The following is a 20,191-nucleotide window of genomic DNA, read 5'->3' as shown; positions in this document are numbered from 1 at the left end:
TTCCTGTTCTATGGTCTTTCAGAACATCCATCACATTATCACTGTGATTATGAGATTGAACCATTTAAGTTTATATCTGAGACTCGTTTTTAGGTTGAAAAAATAGGCAGTTTCATATATAGTTCAACCTAAATGCCTGTTTGAGGTCTTTCTTGAAAGATCTTGTGCCTTTAAGAGATAGGTGGCTCTTACCACTCTACCCAGCACCTTCCTGAAGCATGTTACCATAAGTATAGGCTCAAAAAGCTTTGAACGCACATTTAAGAGAAGAATATAACAATGTAGTATCTGCTCTGCTTAGAGCTGAGGCAGCCATCATGTGACTTTGAAAGAAACACCAAAGAATCACTGAGAGAATCAGAGAGATACTAGCCCTGGCATTACAGACCCACTAAACCCCAAACCATCAGTCATTACCTCCAGACTTCTTGTTAAACAAATAAGGGTCATTTTCCTCAAGTTACTCTCCAAAGGTTTTTTAACTACTTGTAGCTAAACCCATGCATCAGCTCATAGCATCGCTCCAGCTAGTCACTTTGAAGTCACCTTAACTTTCCCTTAACTTAGACCATTTCTAGGACGCTTAAAGAAAACAAAGAAAAGGGAAACAATGGGCATTTTTGCAAATACCATTGTAAGAATATGACATATTTTAAAATGTCATATATGTGTTAGGTTCCTAGAGGTCACCTCACCTAGGTGAACCTTAAACCAGGTGAACCTGTATGAAATAAGAGTTATCCACCATATACTATGTATTATGTCAGGCTCAATAAATATTATATAAGAAAAATTTAAAAGCCATAAAAAGTAACTAGTGTTTTAATAAGGTAACATGAGATCCTACAATTACGGATACCCACTTTAAATCAAATGAAATAAATATTAGGAATGGGTCTTTGACACCAGATTTAGGGATTATGTTGGTGTCATTTGTACCTAAATAACCTTACTTCTCCAGGGCTAAGGCAAACTCCGTAGATTAGTACATCTGTAAATTCGTGGTACCAAAAAGGCATACAATAAAGTTAGCCCCTCAGGCTCATTTATAAAGTAGGTACTGGCAACTTCATGTCCTCAGGGACCCAGGTGGACTGGAAGAGGTCCAGGATCAAGGTTTGTTTAAATACTAGCACTTGTTATTCTTGTGAATAGCTAACTTTACAGAGCTTCCCCAACTCTGACAAACGGTCTGAAGAAAAGAAACATACCTGCTGGTTCTGTAATGTATTCAGTCGAGAATCAAGTTTCTTCTTTTCAATGCATAAATCATTCATCTGATGAAGCTTTTTGGTGTGTTCCTTTGTCTTCATCATCAACTCCCATCGCACTTGAGCAATCTTTTCCTGCCAAGGCAGGAAGATGCAAAATGAGTTGAGTAAGAGAAGAAACAGAAAAATACATGTCCAGATTTGATCAAACCATTCAGCAAATATGCATATGGAAAAATAGAAATCAATATGAAAATGCAACCAGAGCCAACTGCATTGGCTCTGGCTCAATTAGAGAAAAGAAGAATGTAGGTATGCTCGAGGATACAAGGAGGTAAAAATAAGATAGGCATAGAAGTGCTTCATTGTTGAAGAATGAAATCAGTATGCATAGCGAATGTTGCTATTCATTACTTTAAAGGAAGAATATTAATTTAAGCAGCAAACTTTCATATATTGTTCTTTCCCCAGTCTTGGCCCAGGATTCTCAAGTAGCCAGCTTGAACAGCCATATACCTCCTAGTGGGTTGTCTTTGTTCTCTTACTGCTCAAAAAAAAAAAAAATTTATACTGTACATATTATCTCCAGCATGCCCCTGAAAATCTTGGATAAGCAAACATGAGACAAGATAACACTACGAACCTCCTTCCCACCCCATCCACTGATGAGGTCAGACAAAAACTGGAGGTGTCACAATGACTTGGGAGCTTATAAAACCTTTATAAAAGCTCCTATCTTTGAATCTGGCTCTAACTGGGGCACCGTCTCATCTTATAGCTCAGGGAACAATGTAGGCATTAACATCTTCTAGGACCCTACCAGCTAAAGAGTCCATACCTGGTTATAGAATCTATTGCTTAGAGAGATTTTCTAATTTCCAGATACGAACAGCATGCAAAAGCTATAGGGAATACTACAGTTGGGATCTCAGGGCATAGTGAGTGATTCCATCTCTAACACTGTCAGAGCATTTATTTGTATATTAATGTAGATCTCAAAGTGGAATCTTTGTCATTATCCATGCCATTGTGTCATATTTCCATGTACCCAGGACCCCAAAACCTAGTGCTGGTGCTTTCACCCCAAGACAGGCAAGTCCCTTCAACTAAGTGAATGATAAGAATGCTGAGACAGGCTTAAGATCATGGGGGAACCCAGCAGGGCTCACAGACTCGTCTCCGGCTGCACCGATGCTTCACAGGAACCACTGACAGCATTTCTTGCCTCAGCCCATGTTCAGCCAAGGTGCATCACCTGTGCTCTCAGCCATACCTCCCACATCTTCATTTCCTTTGCATTCAGTAGCTCCTTTCGAATCTTTCTGATCTTTAGCTCTTCAAGTGTAGTATTCACAGAAAGTGTCTGAAGGGCTTCTAGGTCGATCACACGGCCAAACTTGCTGATCATTAGTTGGCGGACCGTTTCTTCCATTTCTAAAAGAAGAAATCACTGTCTTAGGTCGTTCAGTGGCTCCCATTGATATTAAATGAACAATACGAGTAGCAACAACATTCCAAAGAACAGCTTTTGCAAGAGGATGGTAAAGATTTTATGTTACCAGTTGATTTTTCCTCTGTGACTCTTCACCTGCTCCTTTCCTCACTTAAAATGCCCATTCCTGTGTCATCGTTTCATCTACTTGAAAATCCTATGTAAAGCAGACTCCGCTTTCCCGATAGCTTCCATGCTCTGCTGGTGCCCCTCCTCAGACTGTTAACAGGTCCCAATTGAGCTAGGAACTCTTCAGATTTTTTTTTTATTACTGATCTCTATAACATCTAGTGTTAAGAACAAAGCAGGCACCTAGAGGAAATTTCTATCGTACTCCAAGTGAAAATTAAAGTCTGATTCTCAAACATTCCAGGCTCACTCTCATCTCAGTTCCCACTGACTGGAATGTTCTTCCCCAAACAGCCATATGGATCGCTCTTGCCAGCACATTTTCTGAAAGCAAGTTGTAAGATGGGTATAAGGCTCATACCAATACACTCAGTTCTGAGGGGTAACCAAGAGCAGGTCCTTGCCCTCTAACCAGGAAAGAACACACCTTACCAGGTATGGCACATTTCCAGGGAGCAGTTCCTTGCTCCTACGGACCCAATCATTCTCCTTTCCAGTCCCTTGTTAATTTTTTTTTTTCTTAGCAACGCTCTCCATCTAATATGCAATATATCTTACTTTTGTTTACTGTCTTTCCTCAACATAAAAACACAGTAACATCTGGGGGAAATTCCATTTGTGGGGTCTGAGGTCCCCAAGAAAATGTAACCTTGCAACAAGACTTTCTCAGTCTCCAGACTGTCCCCCAAGTGAAGTCTGAGGCCCTAAAGTATAAGATGATACAATTATGCAATGGTGTGGAAGTTTGTATTCTGACGTCATTGTTGCAGTTGAAAATAATAGTATAACTGGTATGGCTGCTATTGTGCATGATCCAAGGAGGGGCTATTCACTTGTATTCTATGTGAGCGCAGTCCCCATGGACTTATCTAATGTGGAGACCATGATAATCAGTGACGCAAAAACAAAATGATGGTTAAGATTATTTGCAAATGTGTGCTAGTCTGTGGCTGCCTGCTTGGCCTCTCAGTAAGAACCTTAACTCCCTCCAGCTAGTGTCCTCTCCATCACAACTTCATGTACTATGACATGGACTCTGGTCCTTGCCATTCCCCCTGTGGAGTCAGCCTAACACCCTTCTCCTGACTTGATTATGCCAACTAGTGTTCACTGGGCACATAAAGCCTTCTGGAATGTTTGCCATGTGCCTTCTCCATGGCTGAGAGCTGTGTTCTCCTTGGAATGAAGTGAACATACCCCTTTCCCACCACCATGTTCTCGACTCTCCTCTTCTTGCTCACTAGGTCTTTGGAGGGAGAGAGGCAATAACAAGCGAACTGTGGTGTTTCTCATTACTGCTAAGCCTTTGTTCTTTGGCTAACAGAAAAGGAAGTCATTCTTAGATCACCTTCGGAGATCCATCTTTAACGAGACTCACAACTTGCTTTCCAGAAAATGGGGCGGCAGGGGAGGGGGAGAAAGGACTGAAAGTTGCTGAATAAAACTTATACCATGTGGAACTAGTATTCCCTTTTATTTCTATTAACACTCTGAAAATTTGAATACTTCATCTTCACACATTTTCCCAAACTAAGAGTTTACCCAAACTGAAACAAACTTCTTCCCTTGTGTTCATACTGGTCTATTCCTTGTTTTGATGAATAATACTTTTTTTTTTAGTACTTTCAAATATAAACAACATTCATGGCCTACAGAAGCCAGAGGAATGTGAAGTACATGAGAAACACTGGAACCTCAAGGCTTACACCTGAGAAAACTCTGTGTCTCAAATAAGTGTTACTTAAACATGCAGTCCTAATGTGTATTTTCTTTTTAATTTTATAACCCAGCCACCCATGAAGCCAGAACATCAACACAAACTGGAAACTGGCCTCTACATTCCAAGCAACTTGGATTGGTTAACTAGTTGACCACAATAGGCTTCCCATTTTTTTTCTTTTTCAAATTAAATTATACATATTTTTTATTCAATTGTGGTAAAATATACAACATAAAATGTATCATTTTAAGCATTTTTATTGTACAGTTGTGTGATATTAAAGTAGATGCTAAGGTGTTGGCAATATTGTTGTTTTTAAAGTTGGAAACTTCACAACTTACGTTTGTGTTCCATATGTCAAATATTCAAAATATATTTTAAAGGCTAGTAATCTTTATACTGTGCATCATATAATATCCACAACTCCAGATAGATTAAAAATGCAAACATGAAAAACACTACTAATAGAGGAAACTGTGGACAAAATATCTTTATGATCTCAAAACAGAAAAGGATTTCTTAAACAAGACATACACACAGATACAATGCACAAATCATAAATAAAATTAACTATATTAAGATTTTCAATGTCTACATCCCCAAAAGACACACTTAACAAAATAAAAGGCAAGTCACAAACTAGAAGAAACTTGAAGTGCCGTAAAAGAATATAGAAATAATTTTCTAAAATTAATAAGAAATAGAAGTAAAACATTGGTTAGGTATGTAATAGGCAAGTTACAGAAAAGGAAACACAAATAAATGGCAGATAAATGTATGTGAAGATGTTCAATCCCACCAGAATCCAGGAAATATGAATAAAAACCACAGTGAAATACAATTTAACATCCACCAGCCTGGCAAAAATATTAAAGTCTGACACCATCAAATATTCCTAGAATAGGGAGCCTAGACAATTCTCACTGCCAGGGAAGTGGCGGGGAGGGGGGTGTGGAGACAAAATGGTACGACCACTTCAGAGAGCAGCCTGGCAATACACGGGAGCACCAGAAGTGCATACATCCTTCTCCAACCCAGACACCCCAGTCCTGGGGATTCACCTTCTCACGTGCACAGGGAGATGTGTACAAGGAGGCTTACTAGAATTCTGTTACTGTGAAAAATTAGAAACACCCTTAATAACCATCAAGAGAAGACTGAAGAAACAAACTGTTTCAGAGTTCTATAATGGACTATTGTAGTAGTAAATAAATTATAGCAATATGGATACCTCTCAAAAATTGGTTTCATAAAGTGAACTGCAAAATAATATAATATTACAGTTACAAACATGCAAAGTAGTTCCGTACGTTGTGTGTGGATACATACATATATGCATGTGTGCTCACCTGCCAGGTGACCCTGGGCAAGGGCTAGCAGGACAGTACCAAGAAGAGAAGGGGCGTCAGATGTATCTACAATGTTTTGGGGTTTTTTAAGCGTGGTGGCTAGTGCATAGGTTATGACGTTACTCTATATTTCATCCTGCATAAAACCTTTTAAACTTAAGATAACTAGTTTCTGTGATAAGAAATTTATTCTTTTAAAAGAAGAGGGTGACCATTCAGTGGTATCAGCAGAGCTGGTAGCTAGGAAGATGACAAGGAGATTCCTTGCTCTCAGTGGGTTCTGATTCTGTGATTACTTACCGCTTTCAAAGTCACTTAATGGTTCCCTCCCTTATTAATAGATAGTACGAGATGGCCCGTGCGCTTAGTTACTCACTGCTTATAGTTTTTGCCATCTCTCTCTTTTCTCGGATAAGCTGTTTACGCCTCTCCCGGCATTCTTTGTTGAGTTTTTGCTGCTTGGCATTTTCCTCATGGAGCTGTGTGATTCGTTCTTGCAGCCGGCTCAAGGATTGGTTAGAAAAGACCAGGGTTCCAGAAAGATCACTAGGTATTTCTCCAAATACCACATGCTCTATCTATCAAAACAAAACAAAACAAAAAACAAAACAACAGAACCAAGATCAAACTAAATGTAAGATCATGGGAAGCACTTCTTTTTCTGTCCCTTATTTAGGTGATTGCCTTTGGATTTCTATCATTTCCCAGCACTGAGTAAAAAGCAGCAGTTGCCTTCAGATAGTAAGCCACATAATGTACCTGTAGGGACAGCAAATCTTACCCCCAGACCATGATATCTGCTGCATACTCATGGAACAAGCATTTCACAGTGGGCGTATTAGGCAAATTGCTACATATGGCTAATCCAGTTTGGATCAGATTACACAAAATATATTTGAGGCTGATCTTTGTCTTCTAAAATACAGCTTCTTCTCTTTACCTGACAAAATGGGGTATGAAATGCACCTCTGCACTTTAATTAAGCTGTAATTCTAATGAGTGTGGAAGTGAACAAAGAGGGAAGAAAGAGAAAGGATATTTTCCTTTTCCCTTGCCCTCCCTCATAAACAAGCAGAGATTATGATAATTCTTGCATCATTAGTTCATGTCTATTTGAAGATGGTGTGAAAAGGAACATGTGTGTAAGATCCAAGACCTCAACTTCCAAGCCATTCCATTCTTAAGTCATAAGCTCCTTGGGGCACCTGGCTGACTTAGCTGGAAGAGCACTGTGACTCTTAATCTCAGGGTTTGAGCCTCATGTTGAGTTTGAGCCTCATGTTGGGTGTAGAGATCAGAAAAAAATAAATATAAAAAATTTAATCATAGGCTCCTGATTTCCTCAGACCCGAAATAATTAATTGGACTTTGGAATTGGTAACGGGCCACCAGAAAATATATATATTTGACTATTACTCTTTCATAACAATCTGAGAATGGATAAGAAAAGTTGGAGTGTCATTATTCAGGTAGAAATCTCAGCAAAGGGCTACACTTCTTCCCATCTTTTCTGGAAAAGCCTGGGTGTGGTGCCTCTTCTGCTCAGATGGTGGGGGCAGCTGGGGGGTGGGGGGTGACATGACATCCTCTCCAGACCCATCACCTGGTGGAGCTTGAGTGGAATCACAATCATCAGTTCATTCAGCCGCTGCTGCTTCTCTCGTTGGTAAGCCTCCAGGGCCTCCTCCGCTGCATTTAGGTTAGTTGCCACAATTTTTACCTGTGGAAATCCCCATGTGATAAATGTGATAAATGAGGACATCTTGGGAGATGAGTGGGACCTGCTCTGTTGGGCTGTGATTAAATGAATGATCCCAGTTTGCAGCCCAGGAATGTGTATTATTTTCTTCCTGCTAAGTCATGATTCATACTACTTTTTCAATCATTCCTGTGTCCCCAGAGTGGTAAATGTTTCATGAATAGGAGTTCAGAAGACATGTTCTATCTCCCTTTCATTTTCTGCATGGAAAGCAGCTCTCAGCATGGAATGTCTTTGTCAAGATGGTGGGAATCTCATTTGGTCATAAATGACCTCAAAAAACAAAAGGAAAAAGTCCTTTAAAGCAGCAAAACTACTAACTACAGTACTTATAAAGCACATTCTTCATCTTAAAAATTTGAAAGTTTTCCAAATCATTTCCTACCTGCAAGAGGAGAAGTAATTTATCAAAAATATTTGTGAATATGAATTAAACTATGTTGCCCTAGGAAAAAGGATTTAAGAGAGGAAATGAGCAAATAAGGCAGAAATCAAATCCATCAGCATAATTATACCAAAAGTTTAGCTTTATGTTCTCCAACATGGGATGCACATCCCCCAGAGGGTCAATAAAGTGATCTACTAGGGCACAGAGGGAAAAAAAGATCAGTTTCTATTTCTATTTATTTTTATCTTATTCTTTTTCATTTCTGTTTTTGTGACTGTTTCCTAATATACAAAATATATTAGTATAATAGTTCATTAATATAATCTATAAATAAATATACATATATTGTGGACTTACATGCTCCACATTTTGTTCTTTACTTATAGAAGTATGTAATAAAAGTTTGGAGATCAATGATTTAGATAAAGAGAGTCCAATCTTCAAAAGAGTCAACAGCCTCCCCCACCACTATGCTTGAAGAGGAAAAACTTTTAACACTTAAATGTTTGTTCTCTGGGGAGAAGGCCTAACTTATGTCTTGCTATGAAACAGCAGTACAGTAGCTGTGAGGGGATAAATAGGTAAGCACACCATCATACTTTTTTGGATAATGCATCATGTTCTTTTCTGAGGTTATCAATACTTTTCTTTTCTTCAACTAAGGCCTCCTCAATGTCCAACCTTTTCTCTCGAAGTTGAAGGGCCATTTCAAAAAGACCCACATCACAATCTGAAAAGACAGTCAAAATTAAAAGAAGCCCCATTGTTATAGAATGTACTAATATTAGAAGCGTGGATTTTGGAGCTTCAAAATTATTAATGACCATTTGTGAGTTCACTAGCACACTTTCACTCCACCTAGGGCTCCACCATTCCAGGTGGAAAAATTAATAGTATAAGTAATCATGATAGTAATTCTGATACGAGCATTGATGTTCTGAGCAGTACCATGAGCCAGGCTTTCTGTTTAGGCCCTTTATGTAACTCATCTCAGTCAAGTCTCCTAGGCTCTTGCAAGGTATGAACTATTTTTCCCACTTTATAGTTGAGGACCCAAAGTCTCAGAGAGGTCACATAGCTGATACATGACACAGCGGGATTCAGGTACAGTATTTCTCTACTAATTTCCACTATATCATACCACAGTCACATTCATCCACAAAGCAATAGATAAAGTATGTGAAAATAAGAGTACTGCAATGGAATTTAGAAACCTTAGTTCTAGCCCTAGTTCTACCACTAAACTAGTTGTGAGACTATTTTCAGGCCATTTAATCTTGCTGTAAAATAAGAAGTTGCATTATAATCTTTTGAGCTCTATTTCACTTATACATATGATCTTAGAAAGACTCTTGTTTACAATATTAAAACAAGATTAAAACTTTATTTGAAATTAAACCTTAAAATTTGATTTAAAATCCATATAAGGTGGCTACAAAAATAAATTTCACATCAAAATGAAGTTATTTTTTCTGTACTGGACAATTCATCTTTTGAGACTATAAAAATATTGGTCTGGCTGTGTCAGACTGGTTTTACCAATGAAAATAGTGAATATAAATTGCTAAGCATCCCCAAGAACCTGGCACAAAGTACCCTCACAAAAAGGATTTTAAATATGAAAATTTGAATTGGTTTGTCAAAAAGAGAAACTTTGTAAAAAAAATAATACACAGATGCATGCATACACACACTTCAATCTGTTATTTCTGCATAATTTGACTTTGAACCAACTATGAGTTATCTGCAAATTATTTGTCATTCATAAAATGGCTGCCTAATGAAAAGAAAATAAATGATCCAGAGAGCCAAAAAAAAGCATTCATTCAACTATACTCCATACAACTTCACATGCTTCCCTTAAATTTTATTATGAGACAACTGAGAGACAAAAAAAAAAAAAAAGGATCTCCTCAGTGTTATCAGTTCATATTCACACTTCACAGAGAACACATGCTTTTTATCCAACTTACTTGTTGGGCAAATAGAATCATCAAAAACTTCATCATCAGATCCAGACTCATCTTCACCACTCTCTAAGCTGGATTCTTCTTCACTTGATTCATCGCTATCTTCATCTTCATCTAAATAGAGAAGAAGGCATTTTAATAAGCAGAGAAGTTCCTGTGTTAATCTAAGTCTCAGATTTTAAAAATGAAGGTTTTTTAAAAAATAAGTTAGTCACTAGGAATATAATAGATAAGGCAGGCAATGAGTCAATATTTTTAGAAGAGTTTAAAATGGTTATAGGCAATATTACCCAAAGAAATTTACAGATTCAATGCAATCTCTATCAAAATACCAATAACATTTTTCGCAGAACTAGAATGAATAATCCTAAAATTTATATAGAACCAAAAAAAAAAAAAAGGACTTAAAGAGCCAAAGCAATCTTAAAAGAACAAAACTGCAGGTATCATAATCCCAGATTTCAAGATATACTACCTAAGCTATAATAATCAAAACAGTTTGGCGTTGGCACAAAAATAGACACATAGATCAAGAGAACAAAATAGCCCAGAAATAACCCCACACTTATATGGTCAATCTATGACAAAGTAGGCAAGAATAAGCAATGGGGAAAACACAGTCTGTTCAATAAATGGTGCTGGGAAAACTGGACAGCTACCTACAAAAGGATGAAACTGGACCACTTTCTTATACCACACATAAAAATGAACTCAAAATGGATAGAGACCTAAATGTGAGATCTAAAACTGTAAAACTCCTAGAAGAAAACATAGGCGTTAATTTCTTTGACATCGGCCATTGAAACATCTTTCTAGATGTGTCTCCTAAGGCAAGGGAAACAAAGCAAAAAGAAACTATTGGAACTACACAAAATAAAAAGCTTTTGCAGAGTGAAGGAAGTCACCAACAAAACAAAAAGTCAACCCAGTGAATGGGAGAAGATATCTGCAAATGATATATTCAATAATAGGTTAACATCCAAAATATATAAGGAATTTACACAACTCCAAAAGAAGAGAATAATCTGATTAAGAAATGGATAGAGAATATGAATAGACATTTCTCCAAAGATGACATCCAGATGGCCAACAGACACATGAAAAGATGCTCAACATCACTCATCATCAGGGAACTGCAAATCAAAACCACAATGAGATATATCACCTTATACTTGTCAGAATGGTTAGAATAAAAAAGACAAGAAATAACAAATGTTGGCAAGGATATGGAGTAAAAGGAACCCTCACACAGTGTTGGTGGGAATGTAAATTGATACCATATTTGTTCTGAAGGCAGACCAAATATGAGGTGGAAAATGGTACGGAGTTTCTCAAAAAATTTAAAATAGAACTACCATATGATCCAGTAATTCCACAACTTGGTATTTACCCGAAGAAAATGAAAAAACTAATTCAAAAAGATATATGCACTCATGTTTATCACAACATTATTTACAATGGCCAAGATACGAAAGGAGCCATTGTGTATGTGTGTATACACACACACACACACACACACACACACACAATGGATTATTACTCAGCTGCAAAAAAGAAATACGATCTTGCTACTTGCAACAATATGGACCTAGAGGGTATAATGCTAAGTAAAATAAATCAGAGAAAGACAAATCCCATATGATTTCACTTACATAGGAAATCTAAAAAAGAAAAAAAAAAACCTAATGAACAACCAAAAAAAAAAGGAGAAACAGAACTATAAACATAGAAAACAAGTGGACGGTTGCCAGAGGGGAGAGGGGCCAAGAGATGGGCCAAATGTGTGAAGGGGAGTAGAAGGCACAAGCTTTCCAGTTATGGAATGAGTAAGTCATGAGATGAAAAGTGCAGAATAGGGAATACAGTCATTAGTATTATAATAGTGTTACATGAGGACAGATGGTGGCTGCACTTGTGGTGAGAGCTCAGTACAACATATGAAGTCATGGAGTCAATATGTTGTATACTTGACACTAATGTATGTAACATTGTGTATCAACTACACTTCAATCAAAAAGGATCTTAAAATAATAAAATTCTATAAAATAAAATAACCAAGTAAAAACAAACAAGCAAATAAATAAATGGTTGAGGACACAGACACCACAAACTCAAATGCCTGAAGAAGGTTGTGCAATTAATTTCAATGCATTGACTCAAAGAGGGTTGAGACCAAGCGGCCAAGCCACTTCTGCTGTGACCCACTTAACACATACTTGGTTTTATAGGGCCACAATTCCTAAATCATAGTGCCTTGAAAAAAAAAAGATTTTCATAACTTATCTGAAGTAATGTTATTTATTATATTTATTTAACCAACTTAGTGTGAGTATTTGTGTCCTACTGCAGAAATAAGGAGTTTGATTGAGAGATCTTACATTAAACCCTCCTGGTGATGTTAGTTGACAAAGACTCTATCCTTGTCCAAACTTGAGTCAGGCTCCTGTGAGTCCTCTTTCTGACCTGTAGTGGAACCATGAGCTCAGTCCTTGACCCACTTAGTCCAGTTTTAGCAAGAATCTTGCTGAGTCAGTTTAGTAAAAATCCTGTACCCTTGATATCCAACCAGATTCCTCCTTAATCCTTACCTTCACTATCTTTTCACTCTGGCTAATCTTTAGCAAAAATTCTGTTAGGTCAGTCTAACAAATTATCCTACCTCTTAGTAATTTTTCATTCATTCACTCTCACCCTGCTCCTTGGCTATAAATCTCTACTCATTCTTGTTGTACTCAGAGTTGAGCTGATCTCTCTCCCCTATTATAAAATCCTATTGTAGTGATGCCCCTGAACAAAGTTTGCCTTATTGTTCTTTAACAAGTGCCATGAGTGTTTTCTTTCTTTAACAGTACCATATATAAAATATTCTATAAAATATAAAAAATACTAAAACACATCTGCCCCCCCAAGAGTTTCAGATATAGGATTGTAGACCTCTCCCTCACAACTCTACCCTATTTTCTTTTAAAACATCTTGAAGCCATCTATGAACCATAGATCACCAATTGGCAATTTCTATCTTATGAAACATCAAATTAAGAATAAGATATGGACCTCATATTCTCTAGATTTCTTAAATGTATCTCTTAAAATTACTCTAAGTGGTCTGTACCACCTTATGAAATAAATGACCAAAGTTTAAAATTAGACTTTAAAATTCCTACACAGATTTCTTTTCAGGAAGACAAATTAGATCTACTTTTTCTTATTCCTCCTGCAAAATACAGCTAAAATATGGACATTGTACATAAAACAAACATAAGAATCTGAAAAAGGGAAAGAAGGCAGACCAAATATGAGGAACAATACTATGGTGAGTTTTTTGGGTCTTCCTTTTGCCTCCTATATATATCAGACTTAGAAATGAATAAGTTAGCAACCTGGAAACACCAGTAGGTGCAGAGAAACAAGACCCTGCTCTCTCTAGCCAAATGGCCAAGAAAGAGGCAGCCTAATGAGACAAGACTTATAGACAATATCCTAACCAAAAACCACAGGGAAAAAAAAAAAAACTATGGTCTCACTCCCATCCCCATCAGTAAAGGCCAACCTAGACATCCACCCTTGCAAAGCTGCAGTGAAGCACCCAACATTCTCATCACCCAGGACAGTATCAGAGAAAGCCAAGCAGGGAACCAGGACATTTTGTTCCTGCTGGCTGGTAACCAGCCCTGCTCCCAAATCCCCACCAAGATATCTGTGAAGACCACATGGATAGCCCGGATTTCTACCTTCACCTGGCAATAACTAAGACTCACTTCCTCTTCCCACAAAGGTCACATCAGAAGAACCCTACTGAAAAATGGGAAAAAGAAGAGCCCTAGTGGAGAGTCAGGACTTTCACCATTTCCCAGAGGTACCAAGGCCATCCCCACTATGTTGTCAATAGACACTACATGGGGAACTGGAATTCCAGAAAAAGGAGGTCCTCCTTCCGTTGAATCACAGTGAAGGCTGAGTACCTCCACCTGGCAATAAGAAGTAGGTACCCACCCACCACTTTCTCTGGCCAAGCAGTGTTAGAAAAAGCCAAGAAAAAAAACAGAAGATTTAAATAAGATACAGAGTCTTATAAAATGATATTGAAGTTTCCAGGTTTCAACTGGAAGTCACTCATCATATCAAGTACCAGGAAGATCTCCAAATGAATGAGAAAAAAATAATGAATAAATGTCACTATTAAGATGACAGAAATGTTAGAATTATCTGACAAAGTATTTAAAATAGCCACGATACAAATTCTTTAATATCCTATTATGAACATACTTTAAGCAAGCGGAAAATACAAAGAACTAAATGGAAATTTTAGAACTAAAAATACAATAACTAAAATAGAAACTCAGTAGATGGGTTCAATAGCATAACAGAGGGGAACAGAGGAAAGAATCTGTAAACATGAGGACAGAACAAGGTGACAGGCATTGAAGAGGGCACTTGATGAGTTGAGCACTGGGAATTATACTATATGGTGCCAAATCAAACTTCAATTAAAAAAATAAATTATACAGTTTGAAAAACAGAAAGAAAACTGAAAAACAAACATACCCCAAAATTCAGAGTCTCAGGGATCTATGGGACTATAATGAAAGGTCAAACATCCATGACATGAGTCCCAAAAGAAGTAAAGAGGACATTCTTAAAAGCGTTGAAGAAACAATGATTGAAAACCTCTCAAACTTGGCAGAAGCCATTATCCTACAGATTAAAGGAGTGAACTCCCATCAGTATGAACCCAAAGAATCTACTCTAAGACATATCATAGTCAAATGTCTGGTAACTAGAGACAAGAGGTCTGAAAGGCAATGAGAGAAGTGATACTTCACCTATAGGGGATGAACAATTTGAATATCAGAGGATTTCTCATTAGAAACCATGGAGGCCAGAAGGAAGTAACATAATATTTTTTAAATGCTGAAAGAAAAAAAGTCAACCTAGAATCCTATACCTAGTAAAAATATCTTTTTGAAATAGGAAGTTAAGACATTTTCAGATTAAGGGAAAATAAAAAAAAGTTGCCACTAGTATACCTATCCTAAAAAAATGGATAAAGGAAATTCTCTAAACAGAAGGGAAATAATTTTTTTATAAAGGAACTTTGGGACATCATCAAGAAAAAATAAACATGGTAAGCAAAAATATGGGTAAATATAATAATAGGCTTCCTTCCTCCTTTTGAGTGTTTACATTATATTTGGTAGTTGAAGCAAAAAATATAACATTGTCTCATGTGGTTCTAGATATATGTAGGAGAACTGTTCAAGACAATTATATTGTGAATGGAGGAGATAAAAGGATGTAGAGACAGATGAGTATTCTATATTGACTTAAACTGGTAAAATGGTGGTCTGGGATAAATTGAGTATATATAATGTAATTTATAAAGCAGCCACTAAAAAAGTTATACAAAGAGATACACTCAAAAGTCTAGGTAAAATTAAAATGGAATTACAAAAATTTTTCAAGTAACCCATGGGAAGGTGGGAAAATGTAGAAGATCGAAAATAGGAAAAAAAAAAACCTACAACAATTAAATGGCAGACTTAAGCCCTAATAATATTAAATGTAAATGGTTTAAATACACCAATTAAAAGACAGAATAGATAAAAAAAAAAAAACATTAACCATGTGCTGTCTACCAGAAGTTCACTTCTAATATAATAACATAGTCAAATAGAAAGTAAAAGGAGAGAAAAGATATGTCATGCAAACAATCAGAGCCAAGCAGGACTGGTGATATTAACATCAGATATAGTAGACTTTAGAGCAAAGAAAATTACTTTAGACAGAGAAAGAACTTATATAAAGATAAAAGTGTCCACCTAATCAAGAAGACATAGTAATCCTGAAAGTGTATGCAATGGTCTGCAGTTTGCTTTTTTTTTTTTTTTCTTTTTTTTTTCTTTTTCTGTACTGTCTTTGTCTGGTTTTAGTTTTAGGAAAATACTGGCTTCACAATATGAATTAGAAAGTCTTCTCTGATTTTCTGGAAAATAATGTGTATGGTAGTAATTCTTTCAATGTTTGGTAGTGTTCTCCAGTGAATCTATTTGGACATGTAGATTTCTTCAAGGGAGTCTTAAAATTACAAACTCAAATGTTTTTAATATACCTATGGAAGTATTCAGATTATCTGTTTCATATTGGGTGACTAGTGATAATTTATATTTTTGTGTGTGAAATTGGTCTATTTCATCTGAGTTGCCAAAATTTTTTTTTGAGTTGCCAAATTTATGTGTGTGGGGATGTTCATTGTGGTTCCCTGTTATCTTTTTAATACCTGCAAAGTCTATAGTAATATCACCTATTGCATTCTTGATATTAGTACCTTTTTTCTTATTTTCCTATTTTTTTTAGACACTTGCTAGAGGTTTGTCATTTTGGTCTTTTTGAGGATTAAACTGGATAAGTTTGAATAACTTTGGTTAAGTGATTTTTTTAAGGTTATTTTCTGCTTTCAGTTTCATTGATTTCTGCCCCTATCTTTACTATTACCTTCTTCTACTCACTTTGGATTTATTCTGAACATATGTTTTTAGGTTTTGAGGTGTGTGAATTATTGACTTGAGACTTTTTCTCTTTTCTAATTTAGTGCTATAATTTCCCTCTTAACACTGCTTTAGCTAGATTCTACAATTTTTGATAAGTTGGGTTTTCATTTTCATTCATGTTACTGCAGTTTTATAATAACTTTTAAGACTCTGGGACCTACAGCTCAGCAAAGAGTTCTTAGACTTTGACACCAAAACAAGATCCAAAACAAAACACCCCCAAAACCTAATAAATTGGACCTCAACAAAAATAAAACCTTTTGCTCTGTGAAAGATCCTGCTGAGGGAATGAAAAGACAAGCTACACGATGGAAGAAAATATTTGCAAAGCACTTGTCAGACACAAGACTAATGCCTAGACTATACAAAGGATGCTTAAATCTCAAGAGGACAAAAGTAAAAATCCTAATCAAACGTGGACAAAAGACATGAAGAGATATTTTACCAAAGAGGACATCCAGTTGGCAAATAAACACAAGAGAAGATGTGCTTCTTACATGAAACTACCCCTAAACTATCTTGGACCAGATACACACACACACATACACACACACAAAAATTAACTCCACAGGGTTAGAGACCTACAGGTTTATATCCTCTCCCCTTCAACCCACAGTACCCTCTGTCTATGTCGTAGGAACAAAAAGTGTCAAATACATCCTTAGTTATTTCTCTATTTCATGCTAATGAGAAAAAATTAGACCATATGTTAAAAAGAATTTCAAACCAGCATCTCCTTCAACCTCTTTTTTCTTCACCCGCTTAATCCTCTTTTTTAGGACCTTCATGAGGAAATTAGCAAATTTATTGTTTTCTCCAATGGCTGCTTGGAAACCAGCATAGAGTGCTTTTTCTTGGTCCTGGAACTTGGCAATTTCATTTTTTTTCTCTTCCATCTCCTTAAGAGTTTCACTTATTTTCCACTAAATGAACAAAAACAGGAATAGGTGGCAAAGTATTTCTGGTAAACCAGGTTCAGAGAACAATGTATATTATACAAGGTAAGGTTACAGTTCACAAACATTTTTTTAACCTTCTTAATGGAAGTTTACATTTCTAATGTTTGCAGAGCCATCCATTTCCTCGATTAAAATTTTATAATTCTTTTGTAAAAACCAGTTAAGTTCAGAATCAGATAAGATCAGCTTTTTAATGTTTAGCTTCCTCAAAAAATCTAAATGAAATGAAATTTTTACTGTCAGTTAATATTTTTGTATGTGTGGCCTCAAAAACAAAAGATGTTTTTCATATGAATATATAACAAAAACACACCTCATCTCCTAGTGCAGCAGATATACCTTAAAAATGATGCTACTATTCAGTATGTAATATCTATTTGATGGAATCCTTCTTGTTTCAAGACAAAAGTTGGGTGGTATAATTTATCTCTTTAAATTTAACACATATATAACAAATAAACTTATTTTCCTCTGATACTCAAATATTACCATGAAACTATCACATTTTAGGAACTAGTCAACTTCTTTTCCAAGTATGTTCAGAAGGATAACATATAATCAAAACTCAACTTTATAGGATAGCTAGTGACAATTAAAATGTACTTTGAAATTTGTAAACTAAATAGAAGGCTCACTTTTGAAAAGTTATTCACCCACCTTACAAAACATCAGATCAAATTCACCATAAAACCTAATTCGCTTCTCTCTGATCAAGAATACCAAGAGCCGAGCCAGCAGGAGTAAGAGGGGATTGGAGGTGGGGGGAGGATAAGGGACAAAGGATGAGAGGAGGATCAGAACAACAGGGGAAACTAAGCTGAGAAGATGAAGAAGGAAACAAAGAATCGAGTCCTCTCCATAACTAAAGGACACAGCCGGCCCGGCCAGCTTTCTCCTGCCCTTTCATACCTGCATATCCTGCTCTTCTTTGTCTAATGAATTAACACGCTCTTGAAGTATGTTCTCCTGTTTCTCAAAATTCTTGAGGAGAAGCATTTCTTGAAATAATGTGACATGATGAAGGTCAGATAATTTCATCTGAGTATCTAGTTTCAATTTTTGATGCCTCAGGAGACGGAGTTCTGCATCAAAAGTGACAATCAGTTCTTTGATCTGTGGTGGAAAAAGATTTGAGTGTATGTTAGAACTTAAGAACAGATTAGTATTTTTAAGATTATCTAACAATACTGATTTGTTTAGGTAAAAGCATTTTCTCATTAAACTGTCATTATGGAGAATGAATTATATGGGCTCACATGTGTGGATGCGTAGTTCTATAAATCAATTTATCAATATTATGAAATTTACTTACATAAAGTGTTAGGGATTCTGTAACTATAGCCCTGCCAGCTATTTCTTTGCCATGATTAAGCCATCAATCGAGACTGCCCTTCTTGCTCTATGGTACGGTTTAACTCAGAGACTATGAGTTCTTTGTGTGTAGTGTTTCTATCTGCCTCCACTTTACCCCACAGTATCTCTACATTGCCTTTCATACAGGAAGCAGTAAATATTTCCCTCAACTTCTTATTTTGAAAATTTTCAAACATTTCAAATGGTGATTTAATTTATTACAGGGCTGGGATAAAATTGAAGTATCCCAAGCCCTGGGCCTAGACCTCATCCCACTGCCATCCCAATGATTTTAAATATTTGGTTTTGCTCTGATTTTGGCACAGCTTCTTCCTCATCCCATCCCAAAGACAATGAAGAGATCAAAAAAGAGTCCCAAGGACTGGTTCTCCTGAGGAAACTAGTACAGTGGTAGAAGACAAACCATTCCAAATTTTTCATTAGGCTGTGCTTGATGGGAAGCCTCAACAACCAAAAACCCATAATGAGGGAGGGCCCAGCCTGTGGCTAAGAAAAAGGAAGCGATCTGTGGGTTTGGGACAGTGAACGCTACTGTTAGAGAATTTGAGAATGAGAAAAAAATTAAACTTTTACTTATGTATGTTTGTAGACTAAGTGGGGTCCTCTTCAATGTTTGTTCAACAAGTTTGAATTATTTTTAAATTTCTTTTGAGGCAGGACTATATTTTTTCAGTGTAACACCATTCCAAAATTGTACCACATAGATGTTGAAATTTGTAAGGCTCACACTTGTTTTGCTCTCACTCACCTGATAGCCTATAAGCTTTATGAGGATAGAGAGTATGCCTGGCTTGAGTATTACTGCATCCCTGCTACCTAACTAGCACTGTTCTTGCACAAAGAATGAACAATAAATATGTTGATACCATAAATAAATTAGTTACAATTAAATCGATCAAACTTTTTACTAAATATTACACGTCTGGCATTTTCTAGACACTGCCCGGAAATCCAAGGACAATTTTATGTGGTCTTTCTCTCAAGAACTGTGTAACCTAATTTGCAAGACAAAATGAACGCATATGAGCACTAAGTAATGTATAGAGTTGCTGAATCACTATATAGTACATCTGAAACTAATCTAACACTATATGTTAGTCATACTTCAATTAAAAAAAACTTAGCACACATAAAACAGCAAGAAAGATAAGTGGAAAACATGAGGTGCTGCTTATAGGTGCAATTGGAGTTTAGAAAAAAGAGAAGTATGTAATATGGACAGGAGATTTGGAACTGGGCTGAGTTTTGCATGATGACTCACGTTTGAAAGGAAATCATTGCAGGTGGGAGGA

At 36.5% G+C, this 20,191-nt stretch overlaps 1 protein-coding gene across 10 annotated transcripts in view; it reads right to left on the bottom strand.

Annotated features, from left to right (window-relative positions):
- The window catches only part of CFAP44 (cilia and flagella associated protein 44), a 126,489-nt gene that overhangs the window by 924 nt on the left and 105,374 nt on the right, over nt 1–20,191 (bottom strand). For 8 of the 10 annotated variants that reach the window (XM_072811729.1, XM_072811723.1, XM_072811731.1 and 5 more), the window contains 8 exons: nt 18,435–18,638; nt 17,294–17,489; nt 10,022–10,132; nt 8,648–8,778; nt 7,505–7,621; nt 6,278–6,479; nt 2,485–2,645; nt 1,212–1,346 (listed from right to left, as the gene is read on the bottom strand). In XM_072811729.1, the coding sequence (XP_072667830.1) occupies nt 1,212–1,346; nt 2,485–2,645; nt 6,278–6,479; nt 7,505–7,621; nt 8,648–8,778; nt 10,022–10,132; nt 17,294–17,489; nt 18,435–18,638 (1,257 nt within the window). Of the gene's footprint in view, nt 1–1,211; nt 1,347–2,484; nt 2,646–6,277; nt 6,480–7,504; nt 7,622–8,639; nt 8,779–10,021; nt 10,133–17,293; nt 17,490–18,434; nt 18,639–20,191 lie in introns of those variants that run through there. The other 2 variants (XM_072811732.1, XM_072811733.1) reach the window with 2 other exon arrangements.

Source organism: Canis lupus, chromosome 35 (assembly GCF_048164855.1).
Source record: "Canis lupus baileyi chromosome 35, mCanLup2.hap1, whole genome shotgun sequence".
Taxonomy (NCBI): Eukaryota; Metazoa; Chordata; class Mammalia; order Carnivora; family Canidae; genus Canis; species Canis lupus.
This window is presented reverse-complemented; position numbering and strand designations above follow the sequence as displayed.